General features: G+C 41.3%; 1 protein-coding gene across 3 annotated transcripts in view; it reads right to left on the reverse strand.

The window, feature by feature from the left end:
* The window catches only part of IGF2BP2 (insulin like growth factor 2 mRNA binding protein 2), a 153941-nt gene that overhangs the window by 35896 nt on the left and 90343 nt on the right, over window positions 1-27702 (reverse strand). For all 3 annotated transcript variants that reach the window (XM_045851530.1, XM_045851529.1, XM_045851528.1), the window contains exons 3-5: window positions 5945-5993; window positions 4827-4878; window positions 795-858 (exon numbers count right to left, since the gene is read on the reverse strand). In XM_045851530.1, coding sequence (XP_045707486.1) covers window positions 795-858; window positions 4827-4878; window positions 5945-5993 — 165 coding nt within the window. The remainder of the gene's footprint in view (window positions 1-794; window positions 859-4826; window positions 4879-5944; window positions 5994-27702) is intronic.

A 27702-nucleotide genomic window follows, 5' to 3' on the forward strand; every position in this document is an offset into this window, starting at 1 on the left:
TTTGAAAACAGCATGAAAATGTGTTAAATAGTGTCTTCACGTGTGATGAAACCTTGAAAAGGAAATAAATCTGTTATCCTGGGATGTATAACCAAGGGTACGCCACATCCATAAAGCATAACCACATGTGACCATATTCTAGCGACAATGACCAGACAGGCACTTCAAGAACCTCCTTGAAAAAGGAACTAGGCTTTGGAAAAAACCTCAATTCCGTGTCTGTTAAGAGCCAAGCTCAAAGCTAACCACTACAGAAGCGCTGCCGTCACGAGAGGGGATGAGAAGTAAATGGGGACCGGAAGAAGAACCCCGGCCAGGCGCTCCTCGACAACCACCACCAGACACTGCTCCTGCTGTTGCTGTCACCGAGGGGGGGTTCCCCTTTTTATAGTACACAGAGGAAGAACTGATGCTCTGATATCCGTTCAGTTAATGTGGGTAAAAATAGGCTGTGCTTCTTTATCCTGGGGCCCGAAGGAAATTCCAGGTTAAAGTGGCTCCCGGTGGCTGGCAAAGCAGAGTCTCTCTAGGGGACAGGGTCATGCAGCTGGGGCTCTCGACTCCCAACTACATCCAGACACAGCTCCCACCTCAGTTTGGAGGCCACGCCTCAACATTTTTTTCAGGAGAGTTTCTGCACAATCAACAAACAGACATCCTGGTGCCAACGCCCAGGAGTTCCAGGGACGTGTCAAAGAGCTGCACCTTTTCAGAAAAGGTCTGTAAGCATGAGACTCAATGGAATTCAAAGACAACTCCCCAAAACATGGAAAAGGAAGCCCAGAGCCACTTACGTTTTTGCTTCTTCTCTTGTTGCGTACGTGACGTTGACAACGGCAGTTTCTGTGTCTGTGTTCACTAGGAAAGAGAGAAAAATTACATTGTCACAGGAAGAAAAGCTGCCACCCTCTGGCTCAACGTAGACAGACTTACTTTAGAGAAAAGAGGCACAAAAAAATTCACTGCCTCGACTCGAGAGTTCTACCGATCTCTATCTTTGTTCACGTGCATTCGTAGTCATTTGCAATCACTTGTATACATGACTCGAAGCTGTATTTTCACTTATTTTATAAACACTCTTGCATGGGTACACATATGTGTACATTATCTTTGTATTTTTTATTTTTAATGCCTATGTAAAATTGCAGTAACTGCAACATGATTTTTGCCTAACCATTCCTCGAACATTGACAAATGAGTCCCCATGTCTGCTATTCTAAAAAGTGTTGCTGGAAACCACCTTTGTTGGAAACATTGATTCGAGTTCTTCTGAATTACTTTTTTAGACCAAATACACAAGAAAAAAATAAATGGGTAAGAAAGCATAATACTTGTAATATGTATTTTCAAATTACTTTCCTAAAAGTTTATATCAATTTATTGTACTGTATCACTATTATGGTATAAGTTTTGTTAAATCTGTATTTAATTTTAAATAAGTGGATATAGAGAGTAATAACAAAGTATTTTAATTTTAATTCTTCATTCATTGATAAGATTGAATTACTACTTTTGTTTCTCTTTGAACTCCTTGGTTGTGTGAGTTAAACCTAGTAAGTGTGTACAATAAATAAAGAAAACTGATAATCCCAACTCATTTGGAGAAAGAGGAGATCACACATGCAAAAAATGGCTAATAAGAAATCACTCTTGTGAGTTGGCTTATCTTAGCTCAAAATCGCTTGCTTCTTCTCCCAAAGTCAGAAGTTAAAAATAAGTCCAGAAGAAGCAAGATAAAATGTTCTCACTCCAATTCAGTAAACTTAAAAGAAAAATATTGATTTTCCCTAAACAAGCTGACATGATTAAATCAAATCTTGCCTTTAAAGCATTTAAGCTATTGAGAGACCTAGTGTTAACAACATCAAGTTAAGGATAATTCAAGAAGACCACAATAAAGCTACTTTTCAATGTAATAACAAAACCCTATAGTATAGAGATTCTTAACCTTGGATCTACACTAGAGCTTCAGGAATTCTATAACCTGACCCTTCCCACACCACCCAAAGACTCAAATTTGTGGATATATTAATTTTTCTGGTTTATAATTTCTATGAGATTCTCAAAAAGGTTAAAGACCACTGTTAAAGATACTGTTTATCCATTAACTTCAAAGCAGCCACCACACCGCTGTGGGGAGGGAACGTGTAATCCTTACAAAGAATTGTCGCTACAGTCACATGTCGTAAGCATGAGCCCAGCCCTGGCCTTTGCCCGGGGAGGGCTCCAGCTGCTCTCCCACTCACCCAGGGCAGCTCTCGCAGAGCAAAACAGGGGGTGTGCAGCCTACAGCCGTCCACTCTCAGCGCTGACACAGAATGCGAAAGTGGTTTCCTCTTTGCTGCTTTCTAGTGCTACAAATAAGGCTGCAGACTCCCAAAAAGGGAGCGAGGGCTGGGTCTGAACTTCCTGAATAAAGCTATCTACTTAGGACTCTCAGATTCAGATTTTCTCACTCCTTAGCCATATTCGCTGTTCTTCTGAGATGTTTGTCTTCAGGGACTCAGACGGTGCTTTGACTCTTCAAAGAACTGAGCTCCATTCAAATAATGTATTTCATCAGACATAAAAGCTTTACAATAAAGTTTCTTAAAACTTCTGAGAATGTCTTCTTGCTGAACCAGGAATCAACTAGGAAACAGAACAAAACAGCAGCTCCACACCTCCCTCGGGCAGCGGTGAGGCAGGTGGACGGTGGGCACACATGCTCGGGGAGCCCCCAGAGACCAGATACAGTTCTTCCTCGCACGCCATTGTCTTGAATCTATAACACGGTCTTAGCTAGCAACTTTCACGGGTTCGTGTCTGTAAGGCCATCTTGCCTACTACACGCAATCCTGATCAGAATGTTTTCTTCTCCATACTGAGGGAAATGTGTAATAAGAACCAAGATACAGAATCTTTATAAATCATGTCTTCTCTCTGAGCTCTTTCCCTTCACCTTTGGGCACAGGCAGTCAGCAGCATGACACTGAATAATGATATTTTTAATATTCATGACGTGAAAAACATCTCAATAATCACTACGTGACAGCTATTATGTTAATTATCCTGGCAGATAGAACAGGCTGCATATGTGAAAACAGGTTCTCTGTGATTTTTCCTATGTGAACCTTACCCCTTCAGGTTATGCATGGCTCCACTGTCCACAAATACCTCACACAGATCACTTTGGGTGCCGACTGTTCAGTGATACAGAATGAGCAGGATTTATTCTTGCCCTTTTACACATGTGCAAACTGTGTCAGTGAGGTCAAGTGACTTTTCCAAGGGCTCACAGTAAGTGATTGGATTCACATTCTGCTTTTTAAGACAACACAAAAATAATCTTTACATATGTTACTACCTGTCATATCAGGACCTTGGAATCTCCTTTTCTGTGACTCTGAAAGAGCTACATAATACATCAGCAATAGGCACTCACTGTTTTCTTTTTAAAACCATGGTATTCCATGTCACAGAAGGTAAAAACAAGGGCAGCAGAAGAATACAAGGGGGAAACCCCCCAAAACCCCGCAAAGTGGACCCCTTGTAGTATAGGCTTCCCATGCTAGGTGGGTGTTGTAGGAACCCATCTGTATCATTGTACCAGCTGGCATTGTTGTGAGAGGCTGTGTTTGACTTCAGTGAATTATTTTTAACACGTTTGCCCATTTCATGACGGGTGATTTACACTGAGTGCACCTGCCTACACCACACTGAGTGTTCAGCAGTTTTGACCAAATGTGGCATGAACCCTCTGCCCCACCCTCCCTATTCACCCGATCTCACTCCAAGTGACTTTTTTTCTTTTCCTGGATGAAATAAAAGTCCTCAAAGGGAAACATTTTTGTGACATGGAAGAGGTGAAAGAAAAACAGCAGAAGCACTAAAAGGCATCAAAAGATGGGTTCGAAAACTGTTTTGAGTAGTGGAAAAAACATCTCTATAGGTGTACTGCATCAAATGGAGAGTACTTTGTAGGTGATTGAAGTTTAAACATGTAGAATACACAATTTTTTATAAATATACTCCCCCTTTGGGGGGGTTCTCCCATGTATTTTCTAGGTATTTATAACATTATTCCCAAGACAGTGGCTCTCAAACTTGAATGTACACAAAAACCACTTGGGAGTACTTGTTTAAAACACCGATTCCTGAACTCTTGCCCCAGAAAGTCTTACATTGTAGGTCTACGGTGAACCCTGGGAATATGCATTTCTAGAAGCACTCCAGCAGATTCTGGTGTAAGAGTCCTATTTATGGAGAAAAACTCACTCCAACACATGAGAGATCTGTTTTTCTTAGCCAGGAAGAAAGCTGTAACAGTGTAAATCCAATTGCTTCCACGCAGGTCGCAGGTCACATCATCCCAGCCCGACAGTGTGTGTCTAGGGCTTGAGCTCATGAGGGAGTATATTTTTTAAAGATTTTATTTATTTATTTTTAGAGAGGGGGGAAGAGAGGGAGAAAGAGCAGGAGAAAACCAGCAATGTGTGATTGCCTCTTGCACGCCCCCTACTGGGGACCTGCCCTGACTGGAAATTGAACCAGTAACCCTTTGGTTCGCAGGCCAGCCCTCAATCCCCTGAGCCACACCAGCAAGGGCACATTATGCAGTATTAAAAAATAGCCTGCCAAGTTATTATATATTCCTTGAAAAAACAAATTATATAGTTATGGATATACATATACACACACCTCTCACACACAGATATATGAACATATACTCTAAGAAGCTTGTTTCAAAGGAGTCTGGACTATTTCTTCCAGGAGTTGACCCAGCCTACAAGAAATAACACAACATTCCTCTCAAAATTTGGTAAGCTGATTTCCTCACTCATTACCTTGTTCGACATTTTCCACTGTCCCGTACTGAGCCAAAAGTCCATCCAATACCTGCAAAAGAGAGCTTCAGTGTGAGAGTGGGAAAACAAGATTGTATTTGCAAACATGGTACTGTGGTTACCCTGAGCAAATGAATTACAGTAAAACAGGGACGGTTATGGTAATAATATAACTGAATTGGTATTTCAGGTCTTCCACAAAAGCAATAAGAACTGAATAAATATGTGGGACTTTCATTTGCTTATTGACTCTCAAAATATCTATTTACTGCAATTATAGCAGAATTTCAGAATCTCAGTAACTGCCAGTCACGTCCATCACGATGGCTGGAACCTGTCTACTGGTCTTGAAATGAGAAGCAGAATAAAGTACAAAGCTCACTTTTCCTTGAAAACTTTCACCACCTTCCTTTCATTTTCTCTCAGGAATCTCCTTATTTTACAAAGCACTGGGGTGTGTATGTTTCAGTAATAAAAAGGTTTTTTTTTTTTTTAAGTAATGAAAATTTTAGACAGAATGTTCTCTTTTCTTTATGGTTATTTTGATTTCGTTTGGTTTGGGGAATAAAACACCAGGCAGTTTATTTTTAAATAATGCAATAAGGCCACTCCTCAGATTCTATCTTACTTCATTTTAAGGTAGCAATCTTATATGAAGTTTCGCAACTCAGAAAATGCATCTTAACTGTTATTCATAGCAATTAATTCAAACTAAACAAAAATACCTGCTCAAACTAACAAAGAACTTCCTATTTTTCTTGGTTTTCTGTGGATTTTATCTTTTTATAATCATAATTTGGAAAGGTAAAAATCTTTCTACAAACTCATGAGAGAAAAATCACAAAGCAGGTACACACTGGGTTTCACAGTTTGTTGGTGCCTGAGGAGACAGAACCTGAGAGAGCAAAGCGCATATCCTGCATGATGAAGGAGACAGATACAACCGCGAATTCATGGCAGATCATGCACATTAGGGTACTGAAAACAGTGGGACAAGTCTGAGGACCTCTAACTCCTAAATGTGAAAGGAAACTAAAAGATAGAGAAAATGCCTTGTTAGCCCATTAAAAAGGAAAGAAAGCAGGAAGACAGGAAAAACAGAAGTGACACTGGCTTACTTCCCACTGCAGGTGAGGAGGGATGTTTCGAATCTGAATTTTTCTGCTCCTGTAAAAATAAAAGCACAGACTATATAACACCTTCTCCAGGATATGAACTTTAAAAACAGGCTTCATGTGAGTTCACTTTCCCACTCTGCTCACAGAGGAATCAGCAATAGATTCCCACTGTGAATCATGACCATCATGTTTTAAGGTTTTCAGTTACTTTGTGGAAAAAGTTAAAAACAAATCCAAGAAGTCAGAACAAGCTAAACTGTTGAATGCCGATTTGCCTTTCCGATGTCCTACCACAGTGGTTAGAATTTAAATCGCCATACAGGTTCTAATATAGGTTTATCACCTTCCTCCTCAAAATGTATGGTGCTGCGATTGACCCCATTTCAAAAGGGACCTAAGCTCAAACATGATGGATGAAATCACATATATAATGTGCTTAAACAAGATCAGGTTCAGTCTACCCCTTATTTAACAGTGCACATCTTTTTTAAAAATTATTATTTTTGAATAGATAATAGTCATAATTCAAAAATTAGAATACTATAAAAAGGTACACTAAAGTCTTACTCCCACTCACCCCCAGAAATAAACACTTTTACTTGCTGCTTGTGCATCCTTTGGTTTCTTCATGCAAATGACAGCAAATACAAAACTGAATCTTATTTTTTCCTTTTCTTGCAGAAATGTTAGCATGTTCCACACACTGGTATCTTTTTTTCTCCCCACCTCATAGTAATACCTTAGAGATCTTTCTGTGTTGGTAGATAGAGAGCGTCCTCATTCTGTTTTATAACCTGAGTGTATTGAAGTGCATTTAACCCACCCCCACTGCCGAACATTTGGGTCTTCTGCTCTTTTATTCAGAGGATTTTTTGGGGTTTGTTTTTCTAGGATATCCTGCTGGTCTGATAACAGTGATTTAGATGGTTTCTTGTTTTTACTTAAGTATTACAATTAGATAGATTTAACATGCATGAGACCATGTTAGATCCTGGGAAGAAAACACAAATCAGCATTCAAATATGAGAGAGATCATTTTAATGGAAGGGCTTCACACAGAAATCCCCAAAATATCTGTTCTGGGGTTGCAAGAGAAGGAATATGATGACCACTTTTTCTTTTCTGTTGGTGTCGAGGGCACCAAATAGTGGCTATATAAGCCTGGTGTTTCTCCATGCTTTCACTTGGGCAATAGCTTCGGGAAGAAAGGCTACCATTCCTACAGAGAGGAAAAAGGAACGAGAAGGAGGTATAAGATACAGGAAATGGGGAAACATTGAAATAAATGAGGGGCTCCAGTGTTTCCAGACCTTTATTGAATAAGGGAGGCACCACTTGCATGGATCCCATGCACTACTTGACTATGACTATGGTATGACCTCTAATCTTGTATCAGGATAGGAAGGAGGAAGTAGAACTCATTTCTACCTCTATGCTATGAAGGCTCTATTCTGACACTGCTTTGGGCAAGAGTTGATAACAACACCGCTGACACCGCCCCACACAGTGGCTACATGGAATGCTCCAGAGAAGGTGTCAGAGGCCTACTTATTTATAGAAAAGGCATCAGAATTTGCAAGAAAACTGAATATTTCTAAAGAAAAATACTGCACCTCCAAGAATAAACACTGACTCCAGCAGCAAAGCAAGAATTTACTGGTAGAAAATTCTTCTACTGGAAGAAACTCATGCAACAGACACAAAGAGATCTGAACAAAGACAGCTACTCTGTTTGTAATAACAAGGATGACAAAAACTCTAAATTGTTACCAACGGGGAGATGAACAATTCATAGTACAGCCACAATATGGAACACCATACAGCTGTTAAAAAGAACAATAAAGACGTATGTGCTCTGCCATAAAGAACTCTGGAAAGCATAGATACAAGAAAAGAACTAACTATAGGTTAAGTTGATTCTGTCTTCTAAAGTGCACAAAGCAAAATTGTGTTACATGTAAGTGCGTGGAAAAAGGCAGCTACAAAGGCAGATTCGGTTGGTAAAAGGGGATATGTACTTTTTATTGAGCTACTTCTGTCTTATTTGCTTTTTTGAAAAATGAGAATGCATTCATGTCTTAATCTTGTTTAGAAAAATTAATGATTTAAAACTTAACTAGTGCTGTTTTAATGAATATAAAAGATTAAACCTGCTTAAATACAAAAAAAGAAAACCCAAACACCTTTTTTTTTTCATAATTAGATTTGGCGTTCTTCTTGAAATATGATTTGGCAGATTATTAATTGATTTGGCAAACCCCTTGTTCTAGTGCAAAAGTAGTCAAATCCTGCCCAGTCTGGATCATCCCAAATCCTAACTAAACGGGTCCAAAACCATGATGCTTGCCTGTAATATCTCATGTAGAGACCCCACACCACGCAATCAGTTCAGTAAGTAAATGGAATGTTCACTGAGCAGGATTCTAGGAACAATCATCTCTGAAAAGCTGGTGTGTAGCATCTCTAATCTTAGATCAGGATGGAGAAGAAGAAAAGGAACCTAGAACTAAACAAGGGAAATGGCAATCACTGTAGTACTACCTATTAAAATGGAGCCCCATCAGGTCACTTGGGAGACTATGCTGAGATTATCTTTCAGGATCAGCAGTGATCAGGATCTCTGCAATATATCTTCGAACTCCCGTGGCATCATTTGGATGACACACCTTCTCTTCAAGGTACTCAGGACACCTGCAAGGGACTTCTAGTGCACTTCAAAACCTAGTTCACTCTAGCAAACATTTCCAGGGTGTGTCCAGGCAGAACTGTTTCTTCTGCACTCATTAGCTTTTACAAAGCAGCTCAGTCTTTCCTGTAATTACTTATCTGATGACACTGCCCACCCCGCTGGTCTCCTCCAGGGCAGGCTCCTTGTTGACAGTGTCGGTGCAGCACAGGGGCGAGCACATAGGGTAGAAAAGGAGAACATGGAACCCAGTGGGCTGAGAAAAGCCCCGCCACTGCCCGCTACAGTCTGTTTATGGGGACGCCACCCAGGAAGGCAAACTGTCTCTCCTTTGCCAGGTAGTCAAGAGGAGAGGAAATGGAGTTCTTTCCCTATTTCCTTTAGAAAAAAAGAAAAATAAAACAGCATTTGGCTCAGTCTCTAACAACAAATGTAGATCTTTCTCCCTTTGAAATACATAAAATATGCCCTGCTTTTTTTTTTAAAGCCAAGCTTTTACAAAATAACTTAGGAAAGTAATTGGGTATAAGAAAATAATTATTTGTTCCTTTAAAAAAATAGAAAAGTATTATCGTTCCTTTATTTTCAAAGAAAATCAAGCTTCTCTAAATAGACATAAATGACATTTCTCATCCTCAGAGCTTCGGAACTCTTGAGCAATCTCTCCTGGCTGGGCTATCTTCTGTTTTGTGTTTCCCTTCTCTCCCCCAGCCATCCCACACTTGGCTGCCAGTGACTTTCTAAAGGCAAATATAACCAGTTACTCCTGTCTTTGGAGAATAGCTCCCTATCACCACACCCAAATTCCGTCTCATGACCGGGTTACTGCCCCCTTCTCCATCTCTTTGTCGTTAAAACAATTTTGCCCCATCAAACTGCTCAAACTGGGTGTGCCTACTCCTTCACCAACAATAGTGTATCATACCTATAGTTTACATGCGTGCCAGGCCTGAGCCTTCAATACTCTCTGTTATACCTTAAAAACAAGAATAAAGAGAGCAGTAGAGAGCATGAGTTTTGATTTTTTTCACTTAAAAAACATTTATTTGTTTATGTTTAGAGAGAGGGGAAGGGAGAAAGAGGAAGAGAAACATCAATGTGTGGTTGCCTCTTGTGCACCCCCTACTGGGAACCTGGGCCTGCAACCCAGGCACGTGCCCTGACTGGGAATCAAACTGGCGACCCTTTGGTTTGCAGGCCAGTGCTCAATCCACTGAGCCACACCAGCCAGGGCTGATTTCTTTCTTTCTTTCTTTTTTCCATTTTAAATGAAAGTAGAATAAAGCCTATAGTCAAGCAGAGAGTGTCCTTTAGTGTGGATGGATATATAGACTCCTTCCCCATGGCTTTGGGATTCAGGAACTCAGCATTTCCTGTTCTCCTGTTCAAGTAAGCTAAACTAAATGTTTTGGGTAGAAAAGGGCAAGAATCTTAGGCTCCACACTACCAGAAAAAGGAGAATCCAGTTAACCCTTGAACAGCATGAGTGTGAACTGCACAGGTCCCCTTACACACAGACTCTTTTTCCCCCCAATAAATATACAGTCAGACCTCTGTATCCCCAGAATTTGCGTTTGTGAATTCAATCAACCATGGATCAAAAATATGCTTTTTGATCTATGGTTGGGAATCCATGGATGCAGAGGGCCAACTGTATGTATTGTTCTATGCCGTTTTATATAAGGACTCGAGCATCCACAGATTTTGGTATCTGCAGGGATTCCTAGGACCAATCCTCTACAGATACCAAGGGACAACTGCAGTTAAGTTTTTAGTGAATAGAAGTCATATGTAGTTTTTTTGACTGTGTGAGTGTTGGCACCCAACCCCCATGTTTTTCAAGGGTCGACTGTATAGCCCCAGAGCCATTGTGCTTGTCCAGGGAGCTGGCACATCACTGATTCTGTATTCTGGTTAACTGCTGACTGGGGTATCCACATGCAGATTATCCAATTTTAAAGAGCTGCAAGACAAACTATACTTAGCCTTAGCTCACCTAACTTTAACTAATTTAAATTGTTGGTTTCCAAGGCTCTTCAACATAGAACTACATCAGGGTACTTTTTAATGAATATATGGTCTTTGTACTATAGATAGCCAGAGGAACCAGGTTCCACTTGAATGTATTTCAGATAAACTAGATGCCCACTGTTATGAATTTCAAGGGCCTGGCAGATATTATTTTCTGTGGTAGAATTTGTTGCTTAAAATAACTGGGCAATCAACCGGGAAATAAAAATCACAATCATTTGTTGAGAAATCTGTAATTCTGCAGAACCATTTTACCTATATTTTAAAAAGCGTAAAATGCCAGCATGCATATGGGGAAGATAATGCCACAGTTTTCAGGCATATGTTCAATTAGTCACAGGTCTGATCAGCCACCTTAAGAACTTTAACTCAAGCTTTGGCCATGCTGGGGGCCTGAGTAGAGAAACAAGTTAACATAAATCGTGGGAACCCAGCGCACAGAATCTCAAGTTGCGTTTAAAAATTAAGTCAGCTAAGGCTCAGAGGATCCCTGGATAAACTGCAAGAGAAGCAACAGAGACAGCAAAGAGATTCCTATGAGAGAGTGTTTGGGATTCAATGAGAGATTCTCCTCAACTAGGTCCCACTTGTTTCCATAGCAATTCAGAGCTCCATCAGGTGACACATAGAGAGAAATTACAGCATCATGGATGGATTGTGCATTACCTATAAGAGAGGCAAGTGTGCTGACTCCAAGGACTGTGGGAAAGTTGAGATGGAAACCACCAGAGCTCTGGGCCATACCTCTCCCTCTAGCACTACAGTCAGACTCCACTACAGCCCACGTCCTCATTAGTATGTGTTTGAGGCACTTTGTCTGTTACCCATTCCTCATTAGTTCTGAAAGTTCCCCTTAAAACTTCTGAACATTCTGTACAAGAGACATCCTGTGCTAAACTGAACTAGGACCTAGGGCTCCTCAGGGAAGCAAATGAATGACTGGTGATAGCCAAATCCAATCCTCTACTCAACTGTCTCTCAAAGTTCTTGTGTTCATTTGTCTTCTTCCCACCTCCCCCCACCTCGCCCAAACACGAGGCAGAGCACAGGGAATGATTACGAGTCAATAAAATAAACTGCTTACAAAATTATTAAGAACAATTGCCTCTGCCTCTATGGAATCTAAAATAAATTTAGTATAATAGTTATTAGAAAACTAAATGCTTCCAACACAAAAACTGTTGAAAAGTAAATAAAAGGAGTTTTTGTATTTTTTTTTTTGAGGAGGAAAAAAAACATGTAGTGAGAGTCCCATGAATATGATCAGTGTTGTGGGCCAAATCATAAAATGATTAAATCAGATACTACTGTGGAGGCTTGTTATAAAGGTTTTGAGCCAGGAGAATTGAGGTTATGAACCCAGGAATTTCCCTTGCTCTATAAATGCGTGTCCACAGAACCATAAATCCTCAAGCAGCTCCAACATGCTCCTGCGTTATGAGCATTCAGGCACAGGATCTCTTGAAAGTCCACAGCTTGAATGGCACAGAAGTCACAGAAATGACAAGAAGGGTCTGAGATGTTGTGCCTGTTTGCTTCCTATTCCCTCTCAAAGAGTCTACTAGCTCTTGAAAAAGCGCCTTGATTTTTAAGAGGTTGCTAACACAATTCCAGATTTCCCTTCTGAGAAATATCAGTGATTCTTAACTCTTATTGGAAGAGGTCGAAGGGGAAAAGGGAAAAGCCAGTGAGATTAGATGGTGATGAGATGTCCGTACGATGTCAGGTCAGGCTCCTAACTCCTGGGCAAGCTGGTAAGGAATTTCTCTCCTGGGTTGGGGTACAATAAATAGACTTTGCATAAAAAGACATCAAGTTCCACTCCAACTTCAGTATTCTACGCATCTTTTGGAGTGAGTATAAGACAAAGGTTAAAATCATCTGTTAAAAGGAATCAGGATGCTTGACTGTAGATTGAACACAAAACACTGGCCTAGTGAAGTAGGTAGCCAGATTTCTCAGAAATTCAGTATTTTAGCTGTTTAAAAAGGAAGTCAACATGTAAATTTTTCTCTTTGTAAGTTCATATCCAGTTTGTGGACAATCCCTATATATCATACCACCGTTCCCATGTGCTGTTCCTCTCCTTAACTCATTCTGTGACAATACAGAGAAAGAAACAGTCTTAGCTCTAGTTTTACCAGAATTTCTCCATGGGCTTCACGGAACACTCTCTCTTCTCAATCTCCCAAATTATTTTATTTGATGAAGTTAATGAAGTTTCAGAGGTACACCCCAAACACTTGTCACAGTGTTTTCAGCAGGAACTTTCCCCGAACCACCACTACTACAATACTTACGGTAATGCATGCTAAACATCTCACTAAGCCTTACCACGCCACCAGGAGCAGACATTGTTATCCCCATTTTTCAGATAGGTAACTGAGGACTTGATATGTTCCTCGTTTGAGTGTCACAGCTAGGGAATGATTATTTTTGACTTATGGTGTAAAAATTTAAATCCTCACTCTTAAAATCACTCTGGAATTGTCAATTCTGCAATAACAAAATTTATGTCTTATACATATATTTCAAGATGCGCTCCCTCTGGCAAATCCTAGGAAAATGGGTCCTAAGGATGAACTTCTAGCTTTCCCCTGTGTCAATACCACTGTAGACTCTCAGACCAAAAACGTCTCCAGGAAGAGTTAGTTTGGAAATTTCACCATGGTGGCTCACTCTTTGTTCCTCGAAAGAATTTACTGAAATATAAATGCCCCTGGGAGAGGGTAATAAAGGCATTAACTAGTAAACTCCTCCACAGGGTCATGTGACCCCTAGCTAACAGGCTCTCGTGGCCTGTGGCTGGAAGCTGAGCAGGCCTGCAAGCCGAGAAAGCCTGTGCCCCAATCCGGGCTGTGCTGAACCTCACGGGACAAGACACAGTGTGAGAACCCTCCCTAAAATATGGACTGCTGAATGGAGAAGAGGGGAGTGAATCACAGACAGGAAGACAAAGTCCTCAGAAAGCTAGGACATTCTTGTGCGCCTCCGTACAAACATGCATTTAGATTCAGAACGGTGAGATTCTGCAAGGTAAATCTCAGTCTTTGTGAGCCAAGAAATCTGCATGCCAGCTTCAAGCTTTTCTAGATCCAACCCAAGGAAGAACTGAAAGCATTTTCTTTAATGCTTATATGCTGCTGTGATGAAGATTCCAGTTACCAAAACCAAATTGTGTTTCGTAGAGAAGTTATTAATTACTCTTAGAAGGCCTTCATTTCAACTCATTATTAGTAATTAAGACTAACCAGGATAAGAACATTTTCACATCAAAATTTGAGCCCAGATATACATATAAACATGATGCAATACAAGTTTTGAGCATATAAATGCTTGCCTTGTGTGGCTCACGGTAAATACAAAATCATCTTTGTAAAGGCAAAGGGAGCCACGTGCCTAGCCAGCAACAACTGTGCCATCCTTTCAGCATCTCTTCCTGTCCAAATAATTGTTTTCTCTTTAGTTCTCCAAACTGCACTCAAATCTGTTCCCTCCCTCCCTCCCTTTTCTGCCTACCTGAGTCTTTTTCATTTCTTTTTTCCTCCTCAGCCCAAGTAGCATCTAGAACACAGCAGGTACCAGACAATCAGCAAATTCTCCAGGAGCATGTGTTACTGACAGCTGGCTCCTTTTTCCTGGCGCATTCCACCCCATATTCTCCCAACTGCACGAACAAGTGCCTATTGAAGACACTGACTGGTCTCTAACCAAGTCAATTTCTTTCACTCCAGTTATGCTCGAGCTCAATACAATGGGCTGCTGACTGGAAAACATAGGGGAAGACATTTCCTGACACAGAAGCCACTGCACACACTTCCTGTGATTCGATAGAATGACTCATGTGGAGGTGGTGTTTTCTTCCTGAAGACAAGAAGGACAGTGGCATGCCTTGACTAACTGAAGAACTACTTTCACAGTTAACGAACACTCAAGCCAGAAGCTGTGAGTCCTCACTGTTTGGGAATGAGTGATGAACAGACAGCATTTTACTTCTGAAAAGAAGACACTATTTCCAGCGGTTATGAAAGACTTTGATCTTACTCATTACAGTTGGGATGATAATCAAGGAGAATTAAATTCATCTCTAATAGAGCCCCTAGATTTCAAGTAAGCAGAGACAGGCAGGAGAGAGCCAGCCAAATTACACGCCTCATAAAGGAACTCCTTCCCCATGTGGTGGGAGATCAGAGAGCATTCACCATTATCTCACCCACGCTGAGGACTGGGCTGGCGTGAACAATCCAAACCACCCCAGACCCAAATGTTCTGCCTGGAGGTGAAATACTGGACATTTTATCTGACTGCTGGAGACCAGAGTGATTTCTAAGACTGATTCACTAAACACCTACTATATGCAAAGCACTTAGTTTTAGGTTCTGGGATACAGTAGTAACAAAAGACAAATGTCCTTACATTACTTACCATCTAGTAAACAAACAAACCAAGACAATATTGACCTCAGCAACCCTTAGAAGTCTCTAGTTAATTTCAATGAAACAAAAGAACAAACTTTGGAGCTGGTCCCTTGATACAATGAAATCTTCAAGGAAAAAGGCTTTCTCTGCTATTTCCTAGCTTGTATTTTTAGTTAGAAGTGAACCAAATATCTTTTAATACCTATTTCTGCACAGAATCCTTAAAATGTGATTGCAGGTAGTAAATAGCAACACTCAAGGCCTTGTTTCCAAGCTCCAGGAGAAGTTAAAGCTCGGGCAAGCATTTCTGTGTATGGCAGCAGTGAGACACCTGTATTCCCACAAAGGGGGGTAAAAGCTTTCCTTGTCACCCAGGTCTGCCCCTTGGCACTTAACCCCCTGAGGCTTCTTCTGCTACCTCATAGGGTGCTCTGGAGAAAACAAAAAGACCGTAAGAAGAGCTATTTTCAAAATTGGAAGAGGAGTCAGAAAAATAACTTCTCACACAACACCAATAAAAAAATAAAAGTAGTTCACAGGATACAAAGAAAAAAATCAATGAACATCTTTAATATCTCATAAACTGTTGTTGAAAAAAAAGGAAGATCATTAGCTCTCAGAACTAATGTTACATGATTTGAATACAATGAAATTCACTTTGCAAAACCTTGAAAACAGCCAACTTTAAAAACAGATGAGTGAATTGGGGGAAAATGGCATATAAATTATTCTTATTTGAAAAATAATTCATCATCTAAATGAAGATTCATCTTACAATCCCTTCACATCGATTCTGAAATGAGGCAAATTAGCAGGGAGTTAACTCCAAATACACAGATTGGATTCATAACCAATTTTAGGAGACTAGACTTCCACAGAGAAATTTTTCCAGGGGTGCTGACAGAAATGCTACATCCCTAAACTGTATCCTTCCTGAACAATGCACATCCTACCCCTGCCCCTGCATTCTAACCTAGTGACGAGTGCACAGCAGTTGCTCAGGAAGTCTGATGAAACAATGAGTGCACGTGACAGGGTTAACATCTCTGGCGCTGAAACATGGGATTCTTTCCAGCTGCTGATTCACACTCTCTTCTGAGTTCCCTGTCTTACAAAGACAGTAAACCAAGCATCTGTCTCAGTTGGTTTCTCACTTATCATCACTTCCTCTCAAGCCAGCACCAACAGCCGGGTGGGCCCCAGCAGAACCCATCCAGCAATGGGAAGTTGCACAGAGGAGTCAATACCTGACTTGAATAAAGGTGAACCTACCTGGCTCAGCAGGTGCCCAGAGGAGGTTGATTCCATTTCTTATCTCTTCTCCCTTCCCTGGAGGCACCCAGGGTTGCCTCCTACTTCAGGGACCCTGTTCCTTTCTTTGTAGGGAGCCAGGTCCTCAGCAGCATTAACTGAGGGAGGGAAGAGATTTAGCAGGTGCCCTCCCCTCAGCTGTTCACAGACTCCCAGCCTCCTTGCAATTTTGATGAACTTTTGCCCCCTTCTCTCATTGGTCTCTCGCCAAACCCCACGGAATTATGAGAAAGTACTCCAGTAAACTGCAGTGCACTCTACAAATGAGGGCATTAAGGTTATTTTGATAGAAGCACACCACTCTCAAACTCCCCTTGCTTCTCTCATTCCCAGCTTTGGTACTCATGTGCCCAGGAGAGCTGGCACCTGGGTTTCTTTTGTGAATGAACCCAGCTTTACCTCATGAGTCACCAGAAGGTGATCAATTAGAAGGCACTGCATGGAGCCAATATTGAACCAGCAGAGAAGCTACTATACTAAATCCTCTGTGGATTCCGCTAAAGACCTAGTTCAGGATAATTTCAGAAGCTGAGAAGTATGACTAGCAAACCAATAGATTATGCTTCATTTAAGAGCACCCTGATTATCGCACTTAATTCAGAGTGCTTTTGTTCTTTGGAGGAAAATACAAAATTTTTAATATTCAAGAAGCAAAGACACCTGTGTAAATGCAAACACCTTTATTTACTAATGTCTAAACAAAGCAAAAGGCCTTGCTTTCTTAGAGAACAATAATTTTAAAAATATATAAATTTAAATATATCCCCTGGATTTTCTAACTTGATAATTCTTCCCCACCCCTAATTACACAAAGGAGAAGAAGAGGGGGAGGAACAATGAGCTGAGAACCAGAAATCAGGGTTTGAATTCCAGCAGTACCTTGGGCAAGCTGTCAAAGACAGGTGCTGAGCCAGTCATTTAACCTCTCTGGTCAGTATCTCAGGCATTAGCCAATTCAGAGAAGTTAGCAGGCAGTTAAGTTAGGCAAGACTCTTTCCAAATCCAAGATTCACTTCATTTTGGCAGTAAAACAGAACTATCACAGAGAGAAGGTAAGGAGAAACAAGAAGGAAGCTAAGAAATTTGAAAACCTAGGTGATATGGGAAAATTTCTGGAAAAATATAATTATCCAAAACTCAATAAAAAGAAGCAAAAAGCCTGAACAGACCAATAACAGCAGATGAAATTGAAGCAGTAATCAAAAAACTCCCAACACACAAAAGTCCGGGTCCAGATGGTTTCACAGGAGAATTCTACAAAGCATTTAAGGAAGAGCTAGCCCCTATCCTCCACAGACTATTCCAAAAAATCCAGAATGATGAAAGACTCCCAAATTCTTTTTATGAAGCCAGCATCATCCTAATCCCAAAACCAGATAAAGACACAACAAAGAAAGAAAACTTAAGGCCAATATCACTGATGAACATAGATGCTAAAATCCTCAACAAAATATTGGCAAACCGCATCTAACAATACATTAAAAAGATCATACACCATGACCAAGTGGGATTCATCCCAGGGATGCAAGGATGGTTCAATATTCACAAATCAGTAAATGTAATACATCACATAAACAAAAGCAAAGACAAAAATCACATGATCATACCAATAGATGCAGAAAAAGCATTTGATAAGGTACAGCACCCATTTATGATAAAAACACTCAGCAAAGTCGGAATAATGGGAGCATTCCTAAACATAATAAAGGCCATATATGAGAGACCTACAGCCAACATCATACTCAATGGGCAAAAACTAAAATCTTTTCCACTAAGATCAGGAACAAGAGAAGGTTGTCCACTTTCACCATTTTTATTCAATATAGTATTGGAAGTTTTAGCCACAGCGATCAGACAAGAAAAGGAAATATAAGGCATCCAAATCAGAAAGGATGAAACAAAACTGTCATTGTTTGCAGATGACATGATAGTGTACGTAGAAAATCCTATAGACTCTACCAAAAAACTGCTTGACCTAATAAATGAATTTGGCAAAACAGCAGGATACAAAGTCAATATCCAGAAATCAAAGGCATTTTTGTATACCAACAATGAAACAACAGAAGCAGAAATCAAGAAAAAAATCCCATTTGATATAGCAAAAAGAAAAATAAAATACCTAGAAATAAATCTAATCAAGGAAGTAAAAGACCTGTATACAGAAAACTACACAACACTGAAGAAAGAAATTAAGAAAGACACAAACAAATGGAAACATATACCGTGTTCATGGATTGGAAGAATTAACATTATCAAAATGCCCATACTACCCAAAGCAATGTACAGATTCAATGCAATACCTATTAAAGTACCAATGTCATATTTTACAGACATAGAACAAACATTTCAAAAATTTGTATGGAACCATTAAATGACCCTGAATAGCTGCTGCAATTTTGAGAAAGAAAAACAAAGCAGGAGGGATCACAATACCTGATATCAAACTGTATTACAAGTCCACTGTAATCAAAACAGCCTACTACTGGCATAAGAACAGACATATGGACCAATGGAACAGAACAGAGAGCCCAGAAATAAGCCCAAGTCTCTATGGCCAATTAATATTCGACAAAGGGGGCAGCAACATAAAATGGAGTAAAACAGTCTCTTCAACAAATGGTGTTGGGGGACCTGGACAGCTACATGCAAAAAACCAAAACCCGAGCACCAACTTACATCATACACAAAAATAAAGTCAAGGTGGATAAAAGACTTAAATATAAGCCATGTCATCATTAAAGTCCTAGAGGAGAACATAGGCAGGAAAATCTCAGATATTTCACGCAGAAACTTTTTTACTGGTATGTCCCCCAGAGCAAGGGACATAAAGGAAAAAATAAACAAATGGGATCTCATCAAAATAAAAAGCTTCTGCACAGCTAAAGGAAACAGTATTAAAATAAAAAGAGAACCAACTGTATGGGAAAACATATTTGCCAATGATACCTCAGACAAGGGTTTAATCTCCAAAATATATAAAGAACTTACACGACTCCACTCTAAGAAGACAAGCAACCTAATTAAAAAATGGGCAAAGGACTTGAACAGACACTTCTCCAAGGAGGACATATGGAGGATCCAGAGACACATGAAAAGATGCTCAATATCGCTAGCTATTAGAAAGATGCAAATTAAAACCACAATGAGATACCACTTTACACCAGTCAGAATGGCCATCATAAACATAGCAACAAACAACAAGTGTTGGAGAGGTTGTGGAGAAAAGGGGACCCCAGTGCACTTTTGGTGGGATTGCAGACTGATACAACCACTATGGAAAACAGTATGGAATTTTCTCAAAAAACTAAAAATGGATCTGCCTTTTGACCCAGCAATTCCACTGCTAGGATTATATCCTAAGAACCCTGAAACACCAATCCAAAAGAACCTATGCACCCCAATGTTCATAGCAGCACAATTTACAATAGCCAAGTGCTGGAAGCAACCTAGATGCCCATCAGTAAATGAATGGATCAAAAAACTGTAGTACATTTACACAATGGGATTCTATGCAGCAGAAAGAAAAAAGGAGCTCCTACCCTTTGCAAAAGCATGGATGCAACTGGAAAGCATTATGCTAAGCGAAATAAGCCAGGCGGTGAAAGACAAATACCATATGATCTCACTTTTAACAGGAACCTAAAGAACAAAACAAAGAAACAAGCAAAATATAACCAAAGACACTGAAATAGAGAACAGTCTGACAGTGTTCAGAGGGGAGAGGAGAGGGAGTTTCAGGGGAATTTCAGGGGAAAAGGGGAAGGGTTTACAGGAAGAAGTATAAAGGACACATGGATAAAAACTAGGGGCAGGTGGAAATGGGAGGGAGGAAGGAAGGGCTGGGTGGGTGGGTTGGGATGGGAGTAAAAGATAGAAAATTGTACTGCAACAACAATTAAACCAAAAAATATTTAAAAAATAAGTTAAAAAATTAAAATAGTGACAATAAAAAAAAGAAGGAAGAATAGAGACTGAATTTTTAAAAAGTCATCTCAAGAAATCTTACCTTTTCTTTGGGTCACAATTTTTTAAATTTCTCCAAAGCCTTTATTTTTTAAAAATTTTTTACTGTATTTTATTGATTATGCTACTATCCTGATTTTTCCCCCTTTGCCTCCCTCCACCCAGTACCCCCTATTCCCTCAGGCAATCCCTACACCATTGCTCATGTCCATGGGTTCGGTGTGTAAGTTCTTCGGCTACTCTATTTCCTATATTGTACTTTACATTCACGTGGCTATTCTGTAACTGCCTATTTGTATTTCTTAATTCCCTCACCTCTTCACCCACTCCCCCCCCCCAAATCTGGCAACTTCTGTTAACTAACTTTTTTCTTTTAAGAGTCTCTCTTTATCTTTAACCTTTGGCCTTTTAATTATGATGTGTCTTGAAGTGGGCCTCTTTGTATCCATCATAATTGGGATTCTCTGTGCTTCCTGGGTTTGCACATCTATTTCCTTCACCAAATTAAGGAAGTTTTCTTTCACTATTTTTTCCAGATAGATTTCCAATTTCTTGCTCTTTCTCTTCTCCTTCTGGCACCTCTGTGAGGTGAACATTGGACCTCTTAAAGTTGTTCCAGAGGCTGTTTATACTATCCTTATTTTCTTGGATTCTTTTTCCTTCTTGTTGTTCTGTGTGGTTGTTTTTTGCTTCCTTATGTTCCAAATCATTGGTTTGATTTTCAGCTTCATCCACTCCACTGTTGTTTCTCTGTAAATTGTTATTTATTTCAATTAATGTGTCCTTCCTTTCTGATTGGGTCTTTTTTATGCTGCTGAGGTCCTCACTAAGTTCCTTAGGCATCCTTATAACTAGTGTTTTGAACTCTGCATCTGATAGATTGCTTATCTCCATTTCCTTCAGCTCTTTTTCTGGAGTTTTGATCTGTACTTTCATTTGGGCCATGTTTCCCTGTCTCAACTTGGCAGCCTTCCTGTGTTTGTTTCTATGTATTAGGTAGAGCTGCTTTGACTCTGTATCTTGATAGTGTGGCCTAATGTAGTAAGTGTACTGTAGGATCCAGTGGCACAGCCTTCCCTATCACCCAAGCTGGGTACTCAAGGTGCATCCTTTGTGTGGGCTGAGCACACCCTTCTCTTGTAGTTGAGCCTTGGCTGCTGCTGGCAGATCAATGCGAGGGATTTACCCAGGCCAGTCAGCTGCAAGGGCTGGCTGGGGTCACAATTTTTAGGTTAGATGGCAAAGTTCATAGTATTTTATAACTGGGTGGCTTACAATCCAAAAATAGTGAGTCTATGACTTTACCTATGATAAAACCCATCTCTACAGCCACACTTTATCCCATTTCTTTCTTTTTCTATCTTACTGCAAAAAGCTTTGTTTATACTTTCATTACCACTGAAGTTACTCAAGGTACGTGGGTTTTGAGGCATAATGTTATTTCACAAAATTTACTATGAATGGAGGGCATGACACAGCCAAGTAGGAGCCTGTCCATTTCCTATAGGTATATGTAGGTCTTGGCATGTAACCGAATGAGGAGACTATAATTGCCTCCAAAGAATTCCATTCATGTCATAAACTGGAGGATCAAAGCTTATGTTTCCACTACACAGAAACAGAGCTCTGGCCCATAATTCATATATTGGTTAAACAGTATTTTAGTGATACTCTACTTACTACTGCAACCTTGATCTAAATAACTCTGTAAAGACGGCATTTATATTTTTAAAGTAAACATGCTTTATAGCAGCCGATAAGAGAAAGTTAGGACATGGTACATGCATTGGAAAAGCAGCAGTGTTCAGCTTTATTTAATGGAAACACCACTAGAGAACTGTGCAGGGCTTTCAATGGTCTAGGCAACAGTGAGTAAGAGAGACTTCAATGGCAGAGGGGGTGGGGGTGTGTGGTAGATATCAGGATGAAGAGTGTTTATATTACATGGCACTCTTCTTAGTGATTTTGAAAATCTCCGCAAATTTGTACACTTATATCTACCACTCAACTGGCTTCTTAAAACAAATATTTTAGAAATAAGTACTATGTATTCTTTGCACAAAGTTCAAAAGGTATCAAAATAAAATATGGTAGGAAAATTCACCCTTCTACACCTATCCTTCAGCCCTCCAATTCTTTTTTTTAAAAAGATTTTATTTATTTATTTCTAGGCAGAGGAGAAGGGAGGGAGAAAGAAAGGGAGAAAAACATTGATGTAAGAGAAGCACTGATTGGCTGCCTCTCACAGGCTCCCTACTGGGGACCTGGCCCAAAAGTCAGGCATGTGCCCTGACTGGGAATCCAATGGCGGCTTTCTGCTCCGTGGTCACTGCCCAACCCCCAAAACCACACCAGTGAGGGTGGCCCTCCAATTCTTGACACCAGCTTTTTAATTATTACAGAGTGTTCTAAACAAAAGCAAAATACAATTATTAATGGTCTGTGTATATGCTTTTTTCACTTGGAGATTGTTTCATATCCACACACAAGAGCTATAGCATTCTTTTCAACAGTGATATAATATTCAATTTTATGAATGTACCACAATTAATTCAACTGGTACCCTACTGAGGGGCATATGATGTTTCTAATCTGCAGCTATTTCCAGAAAACCAAAAGCATTGGAATGGATGTCTGTCTGCCTATCGATCTAATTTTGCACACGTGCGAGTGTATTTTGGAAGATAATCTCACAGAAATGGAATAACTGGGTCAGAGGACTATACATCAGTAATGTCAGCATACAAATACAGTGTTGTTTCCCCACATGTCTGGAAACCCAGTTATCAAATTTTGACTTCTGCCCATTTATAGGTAAAAAATACAACCTTATTTGCATTTTAATTATGAACGAGGTTGATCATTTTTCACGTTAAAGAACCAACTCCACGTCAACCACCCTGGAAAACTCCACAGAATCCTTCCCTGCTTTTATTCAATATGGTCTCAGGTGACTCCAAGTTTGATTAATTTCCTTCATTTCATTTGTTTGACAACCCCCTGCTGAGCACTCACGATGCTGGACACCAGAGCGACAGGTGAAAAGTGCGTTCCCCATCATGAGGTGCTCACATCTGAACACTGCCAAGCAAGCAGTCAGGGCACCCTGTGTGCCATACTGCCACGACACAGGCCTGCGCCACACTGGAGGGTAGCAGGTGGCCAGAGAGACAGAAGGAAAACCTGGCAGGGCCCCCAGGGAAGGCAATGCCTCAGCTGAGTCCTGAGCAGGAGGAGGCAGAATGGGCCGGGTGAACAAAGGTAAGGGTTGAGAGCACAGAGGGGTCCAGACAGGCCTCTTCTTAGAAGCCTCTAAGTCAAGGGGATGAGGTGCACAAAGACATTGCGCCAGGGCACCTGGTGTGGGAGAAGGGGAGATGGTTCCACGGAAGGTCAAGGGAGCAGACTGGAGAGGCCGGCAGGAGTGAGATTAGGAAGTTGAGAATCCTTTTGCCAGGCCCCAAATGGAATCAGTGAACCCCACCAGGGTCCGTGAACACCAGCGAAACACTGGGAGACACGTACACATAGCCCAGCATTCACCCTTCCTTCAGAAGCTTTTTTCCTCTATGGACGTCCCTTCTCAGAGAAGAGAGCCCTGTGGCTCTGAGTGTGTGGGTGCAAGTATAATTCTGCCCAGTGGCTGTGCGCACCCCACCACTGGGGCAGTCTACTGAATCCCTCACCTGCCTTCTGCACAGGGCTGCCAGCGCCACGTCACCAACACGTTAAGTGCCTCTTTGTCTTAACGCATCTCACCAACTACTATTGTAATACTTTTCTGTTCCCAGAAGGTATTTTCCACGCCTTGAGTGCAACAGATAGATTTACTAAAACTAGTAAGAGAGTTTTAGGTTAGTGGAAGACATGACTGAATGACAGGGTTGTTTTAAAACAAATACACTAGAATTTTTATCTTTTAAATCTACCTGAAAAATGCCTCCAAAGTAATGCCCTGTTTACTTACTGCAATCATGATTCCTCTGCCTAACATATTTTTGGAATTCTCTTATTGATATTTTCTGCCACATCTATCCAATCAACACTGATTTAACTGATTTGCCTTTAGTCTGTACTGCAATCTCATGAACATGCTCGGTGCTGACACAGAACATGCCCCTCTTCCTCCTCTTTCTATAACCAACAGAAACAAAACAAAACTCAGAGGCCTCCTGATGCTTCTGCTGACAGCAAAGAACACAGCTCCATGGGGAAGAGGCTGCCTTGTTCGCCTCTTTAGGTGCTAGGACTGCTGGGCTGGCCACCATGCCCATGTCACCAACCTCTTATCATAAAGGACTCACCCCCACTTTCCTCCAGGGAGGTTTGAGAGGTGCAGTACCAAGGAGAATAACACCCCGGCTGTCCCGAGCTCCCTGCTCTGGTTAGGAGAGGGCATTTTCTCATGCTGGGACATGGCGGGCAGGCAACCACATCAGTGATCATCAGAAGGGAGTCCGGGGGCATTCTTCATTTCCAGGTCATGTCTGGTTAACATTAGTTGCCAGAATCCAAATTTCATGTCAACTGAGGGTAGTCTGCCCAGCTTGGCAGGGTCAGTGCCCTCACAGCCCCGAGCTAGTGCCTTGTTTGTTGCATTTATCACAACCCTCTGTTTCAATCTCTGCTGCCGAGCCAGACTCTGCAGCCCTGTGATTTGCTCATCCCACCATCTAGCGCTCCGCACGCTCCAGGGATGATTATACACAAGTAAACAGACTGCAGGCGTGGCTGCTCTCTAAGACCATGTAATCAGGCCCTCAATTCAACCCACTCTGGTCAGGCCAGATCATCTGAACATGAAGGGACTGACCACTCTCTCTCTGACCAGGGTCCTTGCAGCCCTTCGATGGAGACAGAGCTCTGAGAGAAAGCTCTTTCCCCAAAGGTTTGATAACACTCACCCCCCAGACTATTGGGAGGTCATGGACAGAAAGTCAGGCCAGGTATCAGGACTGCTGGCGTGGGGCCACCACTCAGGTATGTGACCGTGGCAGGTTACTTAATTTCTCTGGGGCCAGAAGGCCTCTTTCTATAGCCACCCCCCGCCCCCCGCCCCAGTGTGGAGAAGTGTCCAGTCCTGCCGGCTGTCTTCCATCAAGGACAGAACTGATGCCTATTCCTCCTGCAGAAATATGTACCAGGACTAACTTGTCTAGGCAAAAACAGAAAACAAAAATAACAACAAAAAGAAAACCTCTGAAGAAGGTTTTCTGTGCTATGAGTGGTTTATTCTGATAATAAAATGCAGAGAAGTTTTAGAAATCTTCATTCAATGACACAGACAGACAGACTTTAATCTGTGAGCCGAGAAAAATAGTTTGAAAAGGCTGGAAGAAAAGAACCCCATGGCTAAGAGTTTGTGAAAACACCTACAGACAAAAGTTCTAAGGGGAAGACTGTGGATCAGCGGGATCACGGGAGGTGGAGAGTGAGCTCTGAAGCTTCGCAATGGCAGAGAACTGACTGGCTCAAGGGCGGATGGTGCAGACTGCGGCTGCAGGAGGGGACACGGAGGAACCCGAGCGACACTGAAGTCAACGGAGGGCAAGGAGACCCATTTATGCCCCAGGCCCGTGCCAATGCGGACAGCCTAGAGTTTCTGGATGTGAAGCAGGGACCACCAAGATTTGTTAGAAATTACAAGGTAAAAAACCCTGGTCTTGGGTGGCAGAGAGAAGGAACAGGAATGACATTTCCCATCCCCTTCACTGACAGTTGCATACAAGCTGCAAAGGCAAAGGGGTGATGTGGGCAGAAGCCCCGCCAAGCTGCCAACCAGTCTCCGCCTTTCCAACGACTCAGGCAGGGAGGCCAGGGAGACAGGACACCACAACCTGCTGCCCAACGTACTGCCAACGATGAACACTGGGGCAGACTTTACTATTATTACAAGGCATTTCACACACATCATCTCATTTAATTCTCACGGGGGTCAGTGGCCAGAAGAGAATTTAAGTAACTTGTCCATGTCTTTCAGCTGTGATGCAATTATAGAAATCCATAGGCCAATTACAGAAGTTTCATGAATACTGTTGTGAAACTTGTGAATTTGCAGGGATTCCAAGGACCACAGTGCCCATGCAAGGGACAGTTATTGTGTCGGATGCTTTACGAACACCAACTGCAGTGTCTGAAAGAGCCCCACGCTGGCTTCCCCCTGGCCCAGACAATCAATACCCGACTCCTACTTGCTGTGTCCATGAAAGGGGGCTAAGTACTGTCTCCACTTTGCAGCTGAGGAACTTAAGGTGAAGCCAGGAATTAGAACACAGGTCTGTCTCACACCCAGATCACTAGTCCTTTCATCCTGGCAGTGCATTTAGGGGGCACGTGAGATGCAGGGTTCCATGTAATGGCTGCAGGAAGCAAGCAAACACAGCATTTTTTTAAAAATGCACATTTCACTTATTTCTAATATTTCTTTTTACATCAAGAAAAAGTTCTCAGTTTGGGGCTGGACAGTCTTTAATACCTCTGCAATACTAATCTTCCTCCCCTTTTAAATTTATTTTAATTTTTTAGAGAGAGGAAGGGAGGGAAAGAGAGGAGAGAAACACTGACGTAAGAAACACTGATTGGTCATGTCCCAAGTGGGGAAAGAGCCCTGAACTGGGAATCAGACCCTCGACCTTTCTGTTTAGGGAACAAAGCTCCAACCGAATGAACCACACTGGCCGCAGCTTTCCTCCCTCTTTTAAAGAAAGGTGATGGGCTTAGAAGCTTCCAAGTAGCAACAGTAGCTAGAATTTAGTAACTTTGTTTTCAGTGTACTTTATTTTTATGGTTATTGTTTATTTCTTGCAAATGGTACTGGTTTTCCATTTATATAATGATACAAATTTTCTTTTTAATATATTAGGTTAAAGTTTTTCAAGGGGGATCGTTTTTGAAAAGAGAATATTAAGTAGAGATATCAGTGCAGGCGGTAGAGAGAGCACATGCAGAAAACATGAGAGCAGTACACATGTGGCTGAAATCTGGAAATGCTGCTCTGTTGTACTGCCCTTCAGAACACAAGTGCTTTTGCCAAGTTTTGAACCAGTGGTCCTTTGTGGGTAGAGCAAATGGGACAAGTAATGTTCTCCAGAACCCTCAGATCTGAAGCTGCAAGGTTCCTAGCTGGGCACATCCCAAACATGATCTCCTGCCTGGACTACAATGAATATCATAGGCTGGCCGTTGGTTACATGAACAGGTGTCAGGAGTAGATATTACCAGGTGTGTGACCTGGGTAGGGTCAGCAAACTATGGCCTGTGGGCTACATCCAGCCCAAAGCCTACTTTTGCAAATAAAGCTTTATTGAAACATTCATTTGTTTACATATTCTCTATAGCCACTTTCCTAC

This window comes from Phyllostomus hastatus, unplaced genomic scaffold (genome assembly GCF_019186645.2).
Source record: "Phyllostomus hastatus isolate PE091 unplaced genomic scaffold, TTU_PhHast_1.1 phas_contig_86, whole genome shotgun sequence".
Lineage (NCBI taxonomy): Eukaryota > Metazoa > Chordata > Mammalia > Chiroptera > Phyllostomidae > Phyllostomus > Phyllostomus hastatus.